This window comes from Danio aesculapii, chromosome 8 (assembly GCF_903798145.1).
Source record: "Danio aesculapii chromosome 8, fDanAes4.1, whole genome shotgun sequence".
In the NCBI taxonomy this organism is placed as follows: Eukaryota; Metazoa; Chordata; class Actinopteri; order Cypriniformes; family Danionidae; genus Danio; species Danio aesculapii.
The window spans coordinates 50,866,535-50,885,775 of record NC_079442.1 but is presented as its reverse complement, the minus strand read 5'-3'; the positions used below and the strand labels follow the sequence as shown (position 1 = coordinate 50,885,775).

The window sequence follows — 19,241 nt, the reverse complement described above, 5'->3', positions numbered from 1 at the left end:
ATATATATATATATATATATATATAAACGAACGCTTTAAATAGCATTAAAGACATGTATAGGTTATTTAAATAAATGAATGAAGTCTAAATAATGGATTTAAAACAAAATGTCTCGAGTTACCATCAAATTTCCGTCCAGTTGACATTAAAATCCCTGCAACAATACGATAGAGTGCGTATATCAAGAGTTCGAACAGCCAATAATCACGAACGGAACGGCGTGACGTCAAAGTCCCGGTAGAAAAGGCGCGTTGGGTTTGCGCACGTTTGGAGAGGGAAGAGCGCAGGGAACCTCACTGTCTTCACTGGATTGCACAAACCAAAAGTGTCCTCAACTCCTCCTCCTTCTCAGTTGCTTACATGCTGATCATACTGCATGCGGGACGAACATCACCACATCCACAGCCAATACTGCATATGACAGGACAACCGTTTCATTTGTTAGAACAAACCTTTGAGCTGATTTTTACGCGCTGAAGCCTGCTGAAGTTGGACATTTTATTTATTAATTTTTGGTGCGTGTGACGGTGACAAACTGTCGTGGAGGAGGTGAAGAGATGAAGATATAACCACTTGCAAAATCTGAATCGTCGCTATAGTCGTTCCTCCCAAGGATTATATACTATTTTTTTATTCTTCTGCAATATCGGATTTTTTTTCAGTGTGAGCGTGTGATGAGCGCCAGCACTCAAGCTCCAAGACTGATTTCCGAAAAGGCGAGAAAGAAAAACTGAGATCTCCATACTGGCAAATGCACGTCCAAAATGTGGTAACTGAAAGTTGCTCACGGAAGAAATAGGAGGGTCCAGTGTCACACATGTAGAGGGGCTTCAGTAGCTGGTATGTCCTCAAAGCTCCGGAATGCTCTCATAGGCTAAACCAATCTGGGCTGCATGCTTTGCGATCTCTGATATACTCTGATGCATTTCAAAGAATCCATCAGAATACGGAGCTGACAGTTCTGATAAACGAGTGCCGTTCAGACCGATCAGATACTGCAAACGGGAATAATTTAATGAGAGCAAGAAAGGTCATATGAACTGCACAGGGCTAGAAGTGCGTCTCACGGAAATCTTGGGTTGCAGATCTGACGGAAACACGTGCTATTCGGTCTCATCTGCGGCAACGATGCTTTTCCACGGTCTGCCTGGAGGCGAGATGCATGGTGTTATGGAAGAAATGGAGCGGAGAGGAAAGAGCGATTCGGCGACTATCAGCTCGGCCATAGATATGGGGGAAACAGAGACGGTAGGAGAAAAGCCATGCCTCTCGCTCCAGGCGCTTGCCTGGAAACTATAACAGCCTATAACTGAACCGTTATTCAAACAGTGATATAGAGAGGCCCAAAGATCTGATTCCGATCCATTTTAAACTTCAAACTTCTACGAAGCCAAAATTAAGGGCCTTGTTTTCAATGCAATGCTTGTAAATCTTTTGTCATGGATTGCAGATAGTTAGGCTACTATTTTAGTAGTCTAGTTTAATTTCGATTGTAATAGTGTGATTATTCGATACCAAAATGGTGAAATAACATAACATTAGACATTAGTAAAATCACTGTTCGGTTAAGTATACAAATATCGATATAGTTCAAGAAAACTGTAATTATTTATCAAAGGCGTATATATGCAGCGCTGCCAAACTTTAAGTAGTATGAAATGTACAATTATGAAGTATATACGTTTAATAATATATGAGTGAGATAATTAAGCTATGATAAAATAATCCTGAGTCATTATAATCGAATAAAATTAATTAGTATTTTCTGGCTTGTAATATCTGTGATTAACAACAAAACAAGACAATGGCGAAGCTTTACGGTTAATTCCTTTGGCATAACAGATTTTTAGCATTTTCTCTATTAACAGTGCACTTATAATTCATGTGCCAATTCAAGCTCAAAATTCACATAACAAAATGTAAATCCATAACTACACAAAGAAATTATAAAATATATAATTTTACTACTTAAATGTGTATATAGCATTTTCAGATTAGCTTTGTTTTAGCCTATATAAAGGCACAAAACACGAACATAAACATTATAAAAAACGATCCTATTCTTTGATTAATTTCCCTAAAAATTTATTGCATTTTACAAATTTCTCTTTGTTAAAAGGGAAAAAACACGCAAATGGTGGCATGCACAATATAATACATTCTAGCTCTTGTATCCTCTTTATATGCATGATCTTACGTTTTCACGGGAAATGTTAAAAACAAATTAAAGTATATATCGGCTCTTATTCACTCTACACTTGTGTATTTATCTTCTGAATTTGTTCTCACGCCCCTCCCATTCTATACACAAGTGAGCACTATTTTATTCTTCGGATGTTTTTTTATACTTAGCAAATGCGTAAAATAGTGTTTACACTCATTCCTAAAGCCAATACCGTCATAATTTACAAATCTGCCATTTCATATTATTGCTGTAACATAAAAGAGAATGGTGGAGAAAAAAAAATCAGTGTTTGTGTAAGATTGGGGTTTGAGTTCGTGCATTTAATGAGCCTGTGTGTTTCCGCAGAACATGCCTTCAATCAGCGGGGATCGGGTGGCTCTGTGCGCCGGCTGCGGAGGCAAAATCTCGGATCGCTACTACCTGCTCGCCGTGGACAAGCAATGGCACATGCGCTGTCTGAAGTGCTGCGAGTGTAAACTGAACCTGGAGTCTGAGCTCACCTGCTTCAGCAAAGACGGAAGCATCTACTGCAAAGAAGACTATTACAGGTGAGCCAACTTATTTGGCTACGTAAAATGTTGATTTTAAGGTCCATTTTTCACGTTAAGAGTTTAGTTTTCGTTGTGGATAAATAATAAAAAGACAAAACTTGTATTTTGTGAAGACATGCATTTGTTAGTAGATATATTAGATCTATTTTCTTAGTTCGATTTAAAGAAAAGAATAAAGACGCAACTAATTTCCATTGTGAGCATAACAATAATGTTGTTTTTAATGTTATTTTTTCTTCTTAAAATACAAAATAATCAATTTCTATATTTCAGAAACGATTGATTTCTTTAAAATATGATGTTTGCTCAAAATAATCATTTTTTTGTTTGTTTAAATGAATAAAACATCGGGATGTTTTTAGTCTATTGCTTTTTTCGGAAATCTCATGACGCAATTTAGGCCTCAAAATTATGTTACTAATTTCAGTAATTTAGAATACTACCAAAGGTCTTTTCCTAAAAACAAAATAAACGACGCAACATGCATTCATTTCGTCGGAATATATCATATATTTCTGATTTTAAACGTCATTTTAAAGAATTATATAACCAAAAGTTACTTATCTAACTCGTTAACTAAAGAAGATGTGCAATTTGTTAAAAAAAAAAAACAGCAAACAACCTGTAAAAATTGTCCAAAAATTTATTATTCTGTGATGTTTGTTTGCTATTTAGCTGACTGTGCATTGATTGTGTATGTCACTGCACAATTTAATAATCAAGAGGGAGGCGAGAGGCCTATTAAGATAATCATATGGCTTTTACCCATCGCCATGCTCACGTCAATCTCCATTGTAAGCAATTTAAGTAATTATTGGAGACGTGATTATTGAGACTGGATTCCACTGCGCGAGCTCACTACATTTGCTCGTGCATGCATCTGTTTAATGCGTTGTTTTACTTTAGCACAGTGCCAATGATAACATTCAATATTTAAGATACAAATACAATCTAGAATTCTAAATGATGATTGATCCAAAGGTTATGGTGGGAAGCAGCACATTTAATGTCAGGCTCGTGAGTGGTGGGTCCACCTTCTGCTTGAAGAGTGCTGAAAGGTCACAGCTGCTCTATTCTCCCGCAGAAGGTTTTCGGTGCAGAGATGTGCCCGGTGCCACCTCGGGATCTCGGCCTCGGAAATGGTCATGAGGGCCAGGGATTTGGTGTACCACTTGAACTGTTTCACCTGCACGACTTGCAACAAAATGCTGACGACTGGGGACCACTTCGGCATGAAAGACAGTCTGGTGTACTGCAGGCTACACTTTGAAACGCTCATCCAGGGAGACTTCCCCACGCATTTCAATCACACGGATGTAGCGCCTAATAAAGGACTGAGCAGCACGGGCCCTCTAGGACTGTCTTATTATAACGGCGTGAACACGGTGCAAAAGGGCCGGCCCCGAAAGAGGAAGAGCCCAGGGCCCGGAGCGGACTTGGCGGCGTATAATGCAGGTGAGACCATCGCTCATCTTTGTGTTTTTATTGTTGCTGCTGGTTAACTGTTCTAGTTTAAAGCTTTTGTAAAGATTTTTTATTATTTTGCACGATGTGCAAGCGGATTTCCTTTGTGGAAATGGCAGAACTTTTTAAAACCTCGTAGTAGTGTACGCCTAGGGTTTACAAAAGTTTTTTGGGCGTCACTTTAAAAGAAACTCCATTAAAAATGCATGAAGAATTTACAAAAGCAAGCAATAATGTGGAATTTTGGTGAAAAATGATGCTAGCTATTGAACAATTTTATTGTTAGACATTATGAAAAAACATGGTATGATTAATTAATCGAAATTACACGTGCAAAAATGTTTTGGGAAATACTAAAAAGCGAAAACAAATGTTTAAAAAGACGGTAAACAATTTAAATGTTTTTTTTATCCAGACCTGATTAAAAATATCAATAGTTAACCTAATTTTAAAAATCTAGATATATATAGCCTTAATGCGTGCATTCTCTCATGGCTATTTTTCTTTCGAAATAATTTTAAAAGACGTTTAATTAAATAGAAATTAAATTGAATTCAGTTAAGATTGTTTGTGAAAACAAAAAAGCCCATAAGTCATTATAGTTTTATGAAAGAATGCGAAACAGCATAATAATATATTCAATATTTAGTTCTTCATTGCATTTAGAAACGTTTCACAAATAATATGTTCGCTCCTTCACTACGCAAAAGACAAAAATGCGGCCGTTTTCAGACAATCGACACACATCACAGATTTCTCCTGAGCACTTGAGCTTGCGCTGAACAATTTGGAACAACGTGACTTGTTCGCTCGGGCATTTCGGGCCCCTCAGCGGGGCATTTGGGCCCCTGCTTGAGGACCAAACAGAGGAATGATGACGACTATAGAGACTGACAAGTGGAAAATGGCTTAGATGCTATAGTCGAGACCTCCAGAAGATTAAATACAAGCGAAAGAAAGAAAGAGAGAGAGAAAGAAAGAAACTTTTCCAGGCGAATTCAGATGAATTAATTTAGCCTACCACGATTGTTTTAGTCTAAAATGTTGTGTCACGTGTCTAAACAGAGCATATTACTTTTTAATCAACCCTTACTTAACGAAAATGCAATAATTTTCTTTGGCTCCAGTCAGATATGCATAATAAAAATAGATAAAATTATGTGCCGCAATGGCTTATATATTGAACACTGTAACTAAACTATAAAATAAAGGTTTCATCATTCCTCCAAGCTATATTCCCACGTAAAAAAAATGTGTAAATGCGATGTTTTTAAACTCACATTGTTTGCTTGCTTTGTAAATCTTGTTGTCTAGAGATCGTTAATTGAAGTTGGCAAATTTATCAGACCCGCGGTCTCGTTTGCTGAACTAAGCAGCTTCTGAAGCACTGTTAAATTTACATGGACGTAAAATGGAGGAGAGAAAAAAAAAGAGAGAAATCAAATGAAACGTTTTGAAATCAGATCAACCGTTCGACAAAACACGAGTTAACTAGTGAGTGAACTTTGTTGTGTGTGGGTGCTCTCTGAGTGTGAGACTCAGATCATTGCTGCCCCCATCAGCTCACACTTTAAACAACAGCACGAAGATCAAACCCTGAAAATAAGAACAATAAAGACATCTTGTTTATTTATTTATTTATGTATCATTGCAATACTGCAGTTACACAAATAAATCCGCGTTCAGATAACTATTCCTGGCACGCGTCGCTGTAGTAAAGGTAACAGTATTTCCCAATGACCATATTTATATGAGCAGGAAACATTTGTTCGCCATGTGCAGCGTTGTAAAGCATTCAAGGTTAATTATCTGAAGTGTTGATCAGACCATTTTTCAATGACTAATATTTGTAGTTGTCAGAGAAAACATAATTCTGAACTGTCATGCGTCTAGCAACACATAAACTTCTGCCAAGAATTTGGAACTGGCGCAAACACATTTCTGACACATTCAGACAGGCCTATCTCCTAAACACTTGTGTCCAAGGACGATAGTGTGAGCTTTTTTTCCACAATAAAATCCTACACAAGACATCATAAAAACAGAAATGAAGATCTGGCCATATGTGGGGGGGTGGGGTTGACATAAAAATGGGAAAATCCACCAATGCTGAGAGTTTAGCATGAAAATATAGCGAATAAAATTAAATGTATGCATGAATAGAGTCAAACTGTAAGATAAAAACAGCATGATGTAAGACTACCATGCAGGCTTTCACACAATTCATCCATGTTGTCCCAACACAAATCGATTAAGTCAACATAACGCATTTAAGTGGATTGAACTTAAAACAATTAAGTTTCTCCCAAAAATATCCAGAATTGTGTTGTTCAAAGCTCATTTTAAATAAGTAGTAATCTATAAGCAGCAAAAACAATTGAGTGTATTTTGCAGATCATTATGCATGCAGTACGTTGCAAACACTCTGACAAAACTATTCAAAGATGATTCCTTGGATTTACTCATTTTTTTTACGTTAAGTGGTTTTAAATATTTATTTGGGCTGAATTTAAACAAACAAATTAAGTTGAACATTATTAAATTTAATTGGTTTGTTTAAATTCATCACAAATAAATTGTTTGCAACAGTTTTGCAGACATCATTTTTTTTCAGTGCCCAAAAACAAGTCAAACTCAAGACTAAACACGTTTCTGGTGTGCAATCAAACCTGAGATGCACCTCATTCTCATCACAGCATCTGATAATAATTAAAGAGCTTCAATTATGAGTCTGCAAATTAGTAGAAAATATAATTTGCATATCTCGTCATAAGCTATTGATATGCTTGCACTATAGAAAGCAAAGCAGCACAATTACAACGCATGCAACAAGATCTCAGCTAATCAGTTATTTTATTTCAATATTTAGCATTGAGCTGCAATGAGAACGATGGCGATCCGATGGACAGAGACTCACAGTACAGCAGCAGCCAGAAGACGAAGCGCATGAGAACGTCATTTAAACACCATCAACTGAGGACCATGAAGTCGTATTTCGCCATCAACCACAATCCTGACGCCAAGGATCTGAAACAGCTGGCCCAGAAAACAGGACTCACCAAGCGCGTCCTACAGGTCAGAAACAAGTTGGTTCTGCTTTTAGTTATGTTTTATATTAAATGAAACGTTGGTCTCACTTTATAAATCAAACTCAAGTTGTGTGTCACATGCAGAGTCGTACACACATAGAAAAAGATGGTTAAATTTATATAAGCTGAGTTTAAACCAACAAATTAAGGTGAACATTGCTAAATTTAATTTGTTTCCTTAAATTCAGTTCATTTAAATTGTTTGCAACTACAAAATTTAGTAAATCCAATTATTAATTTTGATATGCAGTATATGATATACAGTGAAATGCTTACACAACCACTTGTGACCTTAAAATAAGAGCAATAACAAATTAAAATATTGATAATGTCAATAGAATCTAAATAATGGAGAAATAGAAGTTATGCAATAAAAAATAAAGCAAATATTAAATATTTAAGACTTTCAATATAGAGTATATGGCTGTAGAAAAGTATACAAATATATAAAAGAGCTATCTGTACACACAGAAACAAGCAAGTGTCTGGTGCATAGGAGAGGAAGGAGTCTATCCTATACACTCTAATATTAAGTGGCTTTAAAGTACACTATATTAACTAATATGTACTTCAATCAAAATATAAATACAAAATCAAACAAAAAGTGCTCAGGGGTAGCTTGTATAACGTGTCAGGGCTCTGGGTAAAGGGATTCATCAGAATAATAGGCAAAAATCAGTCCAATTCACTCGAAAAATGTGGAAAAAATATTAAAAAGCCTTTATTGACATGGCTATTCCTTAAAACTGGCTTTTTTAAGGAAGTTTTAAGATATAGCCAGGTCAATAAAGGCTTTTCTAAATTTTTTCCACATTTTTCGAATGCCTTGGATTGATTTTTGCTGTTTAAATACAATGTACTTAATGTATTAATAATGTATTGCAGCTTTAAAGTACACTATATTAACTAATATGTACTTCAATCAAAATATAAATACAAAATCGAACAAAAAGTGCTCAGGGGTAGCTTATATAATGTGTCAGTGCTCTGGGTAAAGGGATTCATCAGAATAAACAGCAAAAATCAGTCCAATTCACTCGAAAAATGTGGAAAAAATAATAATAAGCCTTTATTGACATGCCTCGTCCTTAAAACGGGCTTTTTAAAGGAAGTTTAAAGGAATAGTCATGTCAATAAAGGCTTTTTAATATTATTTGAAAATTTTTCAAGTGACTTGGACTGATTTTTGCTGTTTAAATACAATGTACTTAATGTATTAATAATGCATTGCAGAATAATTCTAGTGCTATTGAGTTATATGGGTAGGATCAAAGTCAACGTTATTGTCAATTCAGCCACATGTACAGGACATACAGAGAATCGAAATTGCATTACAATCAGACCTTAGGTGGATAACATTATCCACCTAAATAATTTTGTATTAATAATATTAACACAAAAAATAGAACTTTAAAAATAAATGACAATAAATACAGTTACACATATAATATAGTAATATATATATAAGTAAAAATAAAATTCGTATACATTACAATTAAGGGCATATGGCAAGGAGTCAACTCCTCCTCTGAACTTAAACTCTGGAAAACTCTGAAATCTGACACAGTTTCAATTTATAAGAACTTCTATGTTAAGATGCTTTGATACAATCCACATAGTAAAAGCGCCATAGAAATAAACTTGTATTGAATTGTGCAGATGCAAAACAGTATGTAGTGCAAAAAGCTTGTAGATATGATAAAGTGACAGTGTCTTAATAATATACAGGGAGGTAGTATGAGGTAACTAGCATTCAAATGTTACACAAAGTGACCGATTTGAGTAGAGTTGGGATTAAGTGTTGGGTTAAGGTGTAAGGGAAGGTCAACAGTGTATTTATAAATGTGCTTACAGACATTAAATACAGCATGCATGTATTTAATCAAGCATAACTTCAATGTAGAAACATGTATATACACAATAAGTACGTTGTAACGAGTTACTAATTTCAGTTATCAGTTAAGGCCACTTAATATAAAGTGGCACCAAAATGTTTAGCGAAAACACATTCCTCCACTTTCAGCAGTAAATCAGACTGCTTAAATTATTAAAGGAACATATATTGCATGCAAATATAATTACTTGCCTGTTCTCTTTAATGCAATGACGTTCATTCGTTCCTGAAAAAGAGAAATGTGAATTAATTACACTGAATTAATGCACAAAGCAGATTTGTGAACGAAAGAAACAGCTGTTGGTTAGACTTTGCACTTGTTATCATTAGTTAACATGAACGAACAAGTGAAAAAATAGATTTTAGAGCATTTATTAATGATCTAACAACGTTCAGTTGTATTTTCATTACCTGCACTTAGAGTTTGACTTGTTTCTACTCCAAATATCAATCAATTCTTAAATCAAGAAGCAATTTTACTTAGAAAAGTATTAAATATACTGTTTTGTTTTCTAAAATATGTCAAAAATAACTGAGGTCTCCCCTAAAATCAAGCTAAAACTAAAGTTTATTTTACTTACGCTAGTGGTTTTGCTTGTTTTAATGAAAAATCCACCTAATTCTGACATATTTTAGCATTTTATACATGTCAAAAATGCTTCTTGATTTAGGAAATGTTAAATATTTGAACTAGAAACAAGAAATAGCAGTAAGAAAACTGTATTTTTTTGCTGTGTAACTGTTAATAAACATGATTAGTTGAAAATAACTTCAACTAATGTTAAGTTTAACAATAAGTTCAATACTGTTAAGTTGAAATCCTGTTAACAAATGTGCTCTTATTGCAAATCCTTGAGGAGTGAAGCTCATAATCGAATGCAATTCACCTACCCGATCTCCTCAATGGAATAATATTCATTAGCTTCCCCGAAAAAGAGATAAATCTAATTAATTGCACATAAATCTGCAAATAAAAGGCTCGCATTAAGAAACAGCTGTTCATCAGAAATCACGGTAAAAACTTAAATACATTTGGCTCCCAAAAAAAAAAAACAAGCTAAACGAAAGTCAAATAAAATCTCGAAGCGCCAATTATCATGAGCAGAAAACAAAGCTGTCGTTCAGTTTGATGAGACTAACGTTTGTCCCATGAGCCTCATGCAATTTTGATAACACTTTACAATAGGGTTGTATTAGTTAATGCATGTAACAAACAATCATCAATGCATTTATTACAATATATCAGTTAAAGTTAGCTTATTAGAATATAATTGTTCATTGTTAACTAACAGTGCATTAACTAATGATAACATGTATGAATTTGGATGATTAGTAAATGCGGTCACACTTCACAATAAGGTTTCTTTACTTAATGTATTTACTAACATGAAATAAGTATGAACGAAACCTGTAGATCATTTAATTAATTAATCATATTTTAACAATTGCTAATGCCTTACTAATTAATGCCTTGCTAATTAAAATGCATTCAAATTCATGCTTGTTAACATTAGATAATTCACTGTGAGTAAACATGAACTTTATTTTCATTAACTAATGTTAACTTACATGAACAAATACTGTAATAAATGTATTGTTCATGTTATGGAAATGCATTAAGTAATACAACCTAATTGTGTTACCATAAATGCTGTACGGGTATTGTTCATAATTAGTGAATACACTAACTAATACAACCTTATTGTAAAGTGTGACCATAAATCCTGTACAAGTATTGTTCATAATTAGTGAATACACTAACTAATACAACCTTATTGTAAAGTGTGACCATAAATCCTGTACAAGTATTGTTCATAATTAGTAAATACACTAACTAATACAACCTTATTGTAAAGTGTGACCATAAATCCTGTACAAGTATTGTTCATAATTAGTAAATACATTAACTAATACAACCTTATTGTAAAGTGTGACCATAAATCCTGTACAAGTATTGTTCATAATTAGTAAATACACTAACTAATACAACCTTATTGTAAAGTGTGACCATAAATCCTGTACGGGTACTGTCCATAATTAGTAAATACACTAACTAATACAACCTTATTGTAAAGTGTGACCATAAATCCTGTACAAGTATTGTTCATAATTAGTAAATACACTAACTAATACAACCTTATTGTAAAGTGTGACCATAAATCCTGTACAAGTATTGTTCATAATTAGTGAATACACTAACTAATACAACCTTATTGTAAAGTGTGACCATAAATCCTGTACAAGTATTGATAATTAGTAAATACACTAATACAACCTTATTGTAAAGTGTGACCATAAATCCTGTACAAGTATTGTTCATAATTAGTGAATACACTAACTAATACAACCTTATTGTAAAGTGTGACCATAAATCCTGTACAAGTATTGTTCATAATTAGTAAATACACTAACTAATGAAACATTACTGTAAGGTGTGACCATAAATCCCGTACAAGTATTGTTCATAATTAGTAAATACACTAACTAATACAACCTTATTGTAAAGTGTGACCATAAATCCTGTACAAGTATTGATAATTAGTAAATACACTAACTAATACAACCTTATTGTAAAGTGTGACCATAAATCCTGTACAAGTATTGTTCATAATTAGTAAATACACTAACTAATGAAACATTACTGTAAGGTGTGACCATAAATCCTGTACAAGTATTGTTCATAATTAGTAAATACACTAACTAATGAAACATTACTGTAAGGTGTGACCATAAATCCTGTACAAGTATTGTTCATAATTAGTAAATACACTAACTAATGAAACATTACTGTAAGGTGTGACCATAAATCCTGTACAAGTATTGTTCATAATTAGTAAATACACTAACTAATACAACCTTATTGTAAAGTGTGACCATAAATCCTGTACAAGTATTGTTCATAATTAGTAAATACACTAACTAATACAACCTTATTGTAAAGTGTGACCATAAATCCTGTACAAGTATTGTTCATAATTAGTGAATACACTAACTAATACAACCTTATTGTAAAGTGTGACCATAAATCCTGTACAAGTATTGTTCATAATTAGTAAATACACTAACTAATACAACCTTATTGTAAAGTGTGACCATAAATCCTGTACAAGTATTGTTCATAATTAGTGAATACACTAACTAATACAACCTTATTGTAAAGTGTGACCATAAATCCTGTACAAGTATTGTTCATAATTAGTAAATACACTAACTAATGAAACATTACTGTAAAGTTTGACCATAAATACTGCATAAATAATGCATACTGCATTGTGACCATAAATAATAACCATATGTAATGACCATAAATAATGACCATAAATAATGCATACTGCATTACGTTGCCTTGTACATGAGTAATGACAATAAAGTTGAATCTAATCTAATCTAAATCATGTACAAGTATTGTTCATAATTAGTAAATATATGAACTAATGAAACCTTATTGTAAAGAGTGATCATAAATGATGTGCAAATATTGTTCATAATTAGTAAATATATTAACTAATGAATCCTTATTGCACTGTAAAAAAATGCAGGGTTCCACACAATTAATTCATGTTGTCCCAACACAAAATGATCAAGTTAACGTAACACTTTTAACAAATTTATGTGGATTGAACATAAAAAATTAAGTTGTCCCAACGAAATCTCAAGAATTGTGTTGTTTCAGCTCATTTTAAATAAGTAATTTGAACAAGCAAAAAAATATTGTTTTGAGTGTGTATAATGTGACCTTAAATCCTGTACAAGTATTGTTCATAATTAGAAAATACATTAACTAATGAAACCTTTGTGATTTACAAGTGCATTTTTTTTTTGTATGCCGTCTCGTTTTCAGGTGTGGTTTCAGAACGCTCGAGCAAAGTTCAGACGAAATCTTCTGCGTCAGGAGAACACCGGTGTGGACAAGGCTTCGGATGGGTCAAATTTAGCTGGAGGAACGCCATCTGGACCTGCATCGGAGATATCAAACGCCTCCATGAGCCCGTCCAGCACCCCGACCACCCTCACAGACCTGACCAACCCCACAATGCCCACCGTCACCTCCGTACTGACCTCCGTCCCGGGCAGCCTGGACGTTCACGAATGCCGGAGTCCATCGCAAAGCACCTTAACCAGCCTCTTCTGATGCACAGACACTAACAAGTCACCTTTATCTGCTCCCTAAGAAGACCGTTCATGGATGCATCCATCATTTTACCCCATTGCACAAAAAATGCGTTCTTGCTTAGTGTTTCTGTCTCATTTTCCAGTAAAAATGTGTTAAATGAAGATTTAGAAGTGAAATAAGCACCACTATTTGTTCAGGTTTTTGATCCTTGTTCAAACTACTTGTTTAAAATGAGTTGAAACAACACAGCTCTTATGTTTTTTTGAGACAAATTAATTGTTTTATGTTCAATACACTTAAATTTGTAAAAACGACTATGTTTACTTTATTGATTTGTGTTGGGACAACATGAAGGAATTAAGTTAACCTATTAGCTTTTACAAATTTAAGTGGACTGAATGTAAAATAATTAAATTGTCCCCAAATAACTCAAGAATTGTGTTGTTTCAACTCATTTTTATCTCATCAAGTAGTTTGAACAAACAACAAATATCATTGTTTGATATGTATCAAGTAATTTTAAGTAAATGCATGGTAATTTAACCATTTAAAAGGTGAAGAGTCATATATGTGACCCTGGACGTCTTATATAGTATGGATATATTTTTCGACAGTAGCCAAAAATACAGTGTATGAGTCAAAATTACAGATTTTTATCTTAAATATCGTTCGGATAGTATGTAAAGATCACGTCCATGAAGAAATATTGTACATTTCTTATCGTAAATATATCAAAACCTAATTTCTAATTAGTAATATACATTCCTAAGAGCTTAAATTGAGCAACTTTTCTCGGTATTGAGCCAATTTTGAACCCTCAGTTTCCAGATTTTCAATTATTTAAATCTCAGCCAAATATTGTGCAAATCTTAACAAAGCACACATTAATGTACAACTTATTTATTCAACTTTCAGGTGACGCATAAATCTCAATTTCAAATTGTTTCAAGATCAGTAAGAAATCCATCTAAAAATAATCAACCAAATTCATCTTTCTTTCTAAGTTTTTCACAACTTTATGATCAAGAGGCAAATCAAGTTCCTCTGGGTCCTGTAATCATTCATTTTCCTTTGGCTTAGTCTCTACTTCAGCAGAATGAACCACCAATTATCCTAATAAAAAAGTATACATCAATGTAAAACTTATTTATTCGACTTTCAGGTGACGCATAAATCTTAATTTCAATGAAAATTGACACTTATGATTGGTTTTGTGGTCTTGAGGTCACATATGACATCACTGACATTCATTACAATACAATTAATATTTTTAAAGCTATAATTGTTTAAAAGTCTTAAGACAACAGGCTCCCTATAAAGCAGGGGTGCCCAAATCTTTTCTAATAAAGGGCCAAAAAACAAACATAATTGAGGGCTGTGGACCGAAGGTAAATATATCAAACTGAAATAAAAAGCTGCCATGAATAATTTCCAAATATTTAACATATTATTTAAAAATAAATAGAAAAAATTACTTTAATCGTGTTAGGCTAACTAACGCATAATATTTTTTTACATGTCATATTTAACTTATTACAATGAAAACAATTCCATTTATAGCACAATGGACATTTAAATAAATCTGATTTAATTTAATTAAAACATTTGATTCAAGCTTGGCGACACGGTGGCTCAGAGTTTATCACTGTCGCTAGTTCGAGCCTTGGCTGGATCTGTTGGCATTTCTGTGTGAAGTTTGCATGTTCTCCCCAAGTTTGTGTGGGTTTCCTCTGGGTGCTCCGGTTTCCCCCACAGTCCAAACACATGAGCTATAGGGGAATTGGGTAAGCTAAATTGTCTGTAGTGTATGTGTCCTGGTCCTCCAGATTGTTGATTGAGCGTTGTGCTAACAACTCACCTCATAAAAACTAGATGTTAAGAAGCAGCAACATGGTGCGGCTAAATCTCAACTTTGATATAAATGGCCCTGGGAGTAAGTAAGTAATTCAAGCTTGCTTTTTGCACGCTCAACAATAAAACATAGAGAAGATCACATTAAATGGCGATCTTTAGCCTCCTTGTTAGAGCAACTGACTCACATACGAAGAATCGCCGGTTCGATCCCAGCTCAGAGCGGGTTGGGTGCAGTAGGACCAGTGGGTTACATGTGGGGGCTCGTCCGGGATGGGAGTGAGGTTTAGTGGAGTGAGTGTTACGAAGGCCAACTAGCGAAGTGCTATGTAAGTAAACCTCACTCATCTGACCTCAAAAGGTGCTCTAGTAACAGACGTTAGAGGCCATGGTCTTTAGCCTCCTTGTTAGAGCAACCGACTCCCATGCGGAAAGTTGCCGGTTCAATTCCAGCTCAGAGCGGGTTAGGTGGTGTAGGACCGGCCTGGTTACATTGATGCAGGGTCCAAGATGGGAGTGAGGTTTACAGGGTGAGTGTAGCGGAGGCCAGCTATTGAAGTGCTATGCAGGTAAACCTCACTCCTCTGACCTCTAACAATAGATGCTGGATGCCATGATCTAGCCTCCTTGTTAGAGCAACCAATTCCCATGCAAAGAATCGCCAGTTCGATCCCAGCTCAGAGCATGTTAGTTGGTGTAGGACCGACGGGGTTACATTTGTGCCGTGACCCAGATAGGAGTGAGGTTTACGGGGTGAGTGTTACGAAGGCCAGCTAGCGAAGTGCTGTGCAGGTAAACCTCACTCATCTGACCTCAAAAGGTGCTCTAGCGACAGACGCTAGAGGTCATGGTCTTTAGCCTCCTTGTTAGAGCAACCAACTCCCATGCTGAAAGTTGCCGGTTCAATCCCAGCTCAGAGCGGGTTAGGTGGTGTAGGACCAGCGGGGTTACATTGGTGTCGTGACTCAGATGGGAGTGAGGTTTACGGGGTGAGTGTAGCGGAGGCCAGCTAGTGAAGTGCAATGCAGGTAAACCTCACTCATCTGACCTCTAAAATAGGTGCTAGCAGCCATGGTCTTTAGCCTCCTTGTTAGAGCAACCGACTCTCATGCAAAGAATCGCCAGTTCGATCCCAGCTCAGGGCAGATTGGGTGCAGTAGGACCGTCCGGTTACATATGTTATAAAGGTTAACGTTTCAATATTTGTACTTGAAAATGAGACAAAATACTAAGCAAGATGTCATTTTTTCTTTGCAGCGCAGGCTTCAACACTCATCTAAATCAGAAACTGTGCTCGCAAAGCATAGCTGGTGTTCATGTAGATGTGCGCAACTAGTCATTCACGAGAACTACATCTGTCTGATACTCAAACCGATCTACCTGGGCATCTTTTGTACCTTTACAGATGTGGGGAAAAAACTAAACAAAACTCGGACTAAAAGAAAAGAAACTGCTTTGGCCGTGAGCCTCTTTAGAGTATTGCATCTTTGGCCAGACTCAAGTTTCACTGAAGGATCTGTTGATAATAGACTGATTTGCATTTTTATTTCCATGTGTTTCTTTGGTTTGTTTATTATTTTGGTCCCCAATCGTGTTTACAAAGAGACACTCGAGCTGCAGCTTACGGGAAAATCCAAACCTCTTATTTATATCCACGCACAGGGGTCACGGTGTGAGGAAACTGGATTATAATGTGAAGAGCGAAACTGTCACGTGCCTTATCCTGCAGCGTAGTCACCGAAGGCCCTTTAGCGATACGCTAAACGAACGGCGTGTGTTTTAATTTGTCGAACTAAATCTTCGCACGCGTGCAGAGGAAGAGCTGATCGTAATACTCTCATTCCAACATATTACCTCACTCAGAAATCACTGGATACGATTGCAGTACGTATGAACACCTTTCAATCTCATGCACTGGGAGAGAATAGTCGAGAGTTTGTACAAAAGACAACTCATCGCAAAACAAACACTGATTAATGGAACGAAGCGCTTGTTTTCCCCCCCTCATTCGGTTAGGTGACTTTTGTTTTCTTCCCTCAACCATTAAGATGTGACAGTGTTGGAGACAGGGTACATGTTTCCATGGTAACCAGAAGCTGCTTGTTGAAATGCTGTACAGTTTTGACAGATTATTGAGAAATTTCGAGTCCTGCAGTACAACACCCCCCATCCTCCCTCTCTCTCCTCTTTGATGTAAATCTTCAGTTCTGTAAGAAAATATTAAAAAATGAATCACTATTTTTTGTTGTGGTCCTCATTATTTCACCAATTTCAAAGCATTTTATGTAACTATAGAAAGACAGATGCTGGTGTTAACGCACATCCAGAACACACACATCTAAAGGGTCCTTAATAGATTAAGATGGTGCCAGTTTTATCAGTGTTGTCATGGTAATTTATAATGAAGGATCTCCAATGCAAATCTAAAATGCACTTGTGGTGTTTGATACACATCACACACATAATATGGCTGGCATTTTGATCAATATATTTATATTTAAGTATATTTAAAATCAAATTTTGTGCATTAAATATTGTTTTTCCTATTTAAAGTAGTTTTTCCAATTAATATTTTCTGAGATAAAAAAGAAATAAATTACTGATAAATATTGATTATGATTTACAGCCACTAAATTGCCATTCAGTGTAGCAATAATTTATGCATCTTAAAAAATGTGTGTGATATATTAAATCACTCTTATGAAAGACCATATTCTGGCTCTAAAATATTGAATTTTAATATGGTTTGAATTTGACAGGTACACCAAAATTGGATATTTTGCCTTTGACACAAGTTATTAAACAAACAGCACCTAATTTGAATATTTATTCATTTTCTTTTGGCTTTGTCACTTATTTATCAATGGTCACCACAGCGAAATGAACCACCAACTTATCCAGCATGTGTTTTATGCAGCAGATGCCCTTCCAGCCACAACCCAGTACTGTGAAGCACCCATACACACTCATTCACACTCACACACTACAGTCAATTTAGTTCATCCAATTCACCTATAGTGCATGTGTTTAGACTGTGGAGGAAACAGGAGCATCCGGAGGAAACCCACGCCAACACGGGGAGAACATGCAAACTCCACACAGAAATGCGAACTGACCCATCCGGGACTTGAACCAGCAACAGGGGCAGTCCTAAACACTGAGCCACCATGCCGCCCCATCTAATTTAAATAATTTCTTCAAAACAGTCAGAACCAAAAGTAATTATTTTAAGAAAATATGATGCAATTCTGCTTGTTTCTCCACTTTGAAAACTTTACAATAAAAGAACTTTTCATTTCTTGAATATAATTAAATATAAATGAATCTTATAAATTTATATAATATATACATTTCTTAAAACTGATGTCAGATTATAAATGTTTTTAAAATATTTGATCATAAATAGTAGCAAATAAGAGTAGCAATATGTAATTTTATGGTGCTTTAATATATAATATCCAGACTTAACATCCAAATTATACAAACCTAAAAATCAATCGTGTCTTTTCCAACCACAAACTGTCCTATACTCATTTTCCTGTGTTGTTTCAAAATAAAGAACAATAAAATAATCTAGCTAAAAATAACCAACACCTTTGTTTTGAAGCAAAGTTTTTGGCAACTTTATGATCAAGAGGCAAACCATGCTAAGTTCCTCTGGGTCCTGTAAGATATATATATATATATATATATATATATATATATATATATATATATATATATATATATATATATATATATATATATATATATATATATATATATATATATATATATATATATATATATGTATGTATGCATGTATGTATATATATATATATATATATATATATATATATATATATATATATATATATATATAATTTAAACCTGAACAGGTATACTGTACAGTTGAAGTCAAAATTGTTAGCCGTCCTAATATTTCCCAAGTGATGCTTAACAGACGACCAGAGTATTTCCTATATTTTTATAAGTCTGATTTCTTTTCATTTGGTTGTAATAAAAGCAGTTTTTTTTATTTTTAAAAACTATTTTAAGGTCAATTTTATTAGCCCTGTGATAAATATTTTTTTTTGATTGGTCACTGTTGTC

The 19,241-nt window shown here is 34.7% G+C and overlaps 1 protein-coding gene across 2 annotated transcripts; it reads left to right on the top strand.

Moving 5' to 3' along the window:
- Positions 1-291: 291 nt before the first annotated feature.
- Positions 292-13,510, top strand: lhx2b (LIM homeobox 2b). Of its 2 annotated transcripts, XM_056464478.1 has the most exons (6): positions 292-841; positions 1,087-1,249; positions 2,532-2,734; positions 3,822-4,192; positions 7,071-7,276; positions 13,026-13,510. In XM_056464478.1, the coding sequence occupies exons 2-6, from the start codon at positions 1,130-1,132 to the stop codon at positions 13,314-13,316; spliced, it is 1,191 nt and encodes a 396-aa protein (XP_056320453.1). In that variant the 5' UTR covers positions 292-841; positions 1,087-1,129; the 3' UTR covers positions 13,317-13,510. The 2 variants fall into 2 exon arrangements, with proteins under 2 accessions (XP_056320453.1, XP_056320452.1); XM_056464477.1 differs by having other exon boundaries at positions 292-1,249.
- The last annotated feature ends 5,731 nt before the right edge of the window (positions 13,511-19,241 follow it).

Bases quoted from the DNA above. Each gene is read 5' to 3' on its own strand.
- lhx2b (XM_056464477.1), top strand. From the start codon at position 1,037: ATGAACTGCACAGGGCTAGAAGTGCGTCTCACGGAAATCTTGGGTTGC. The intron at 1,250-2,531 runs GTAGGAGAAAAG...GTGTTTCCGCAG, and splicing joins ATATGGGGGAAACAGAGACG to AACATGCCTTCAATCAGCGG. The intron at 4,193-7,070 runs GTGAGACCATCG...TTCAATATTTAG, and splicing joins CTTGGCGGCGTATAATGCAG to CATTGAGCTGCAATGAGAAC.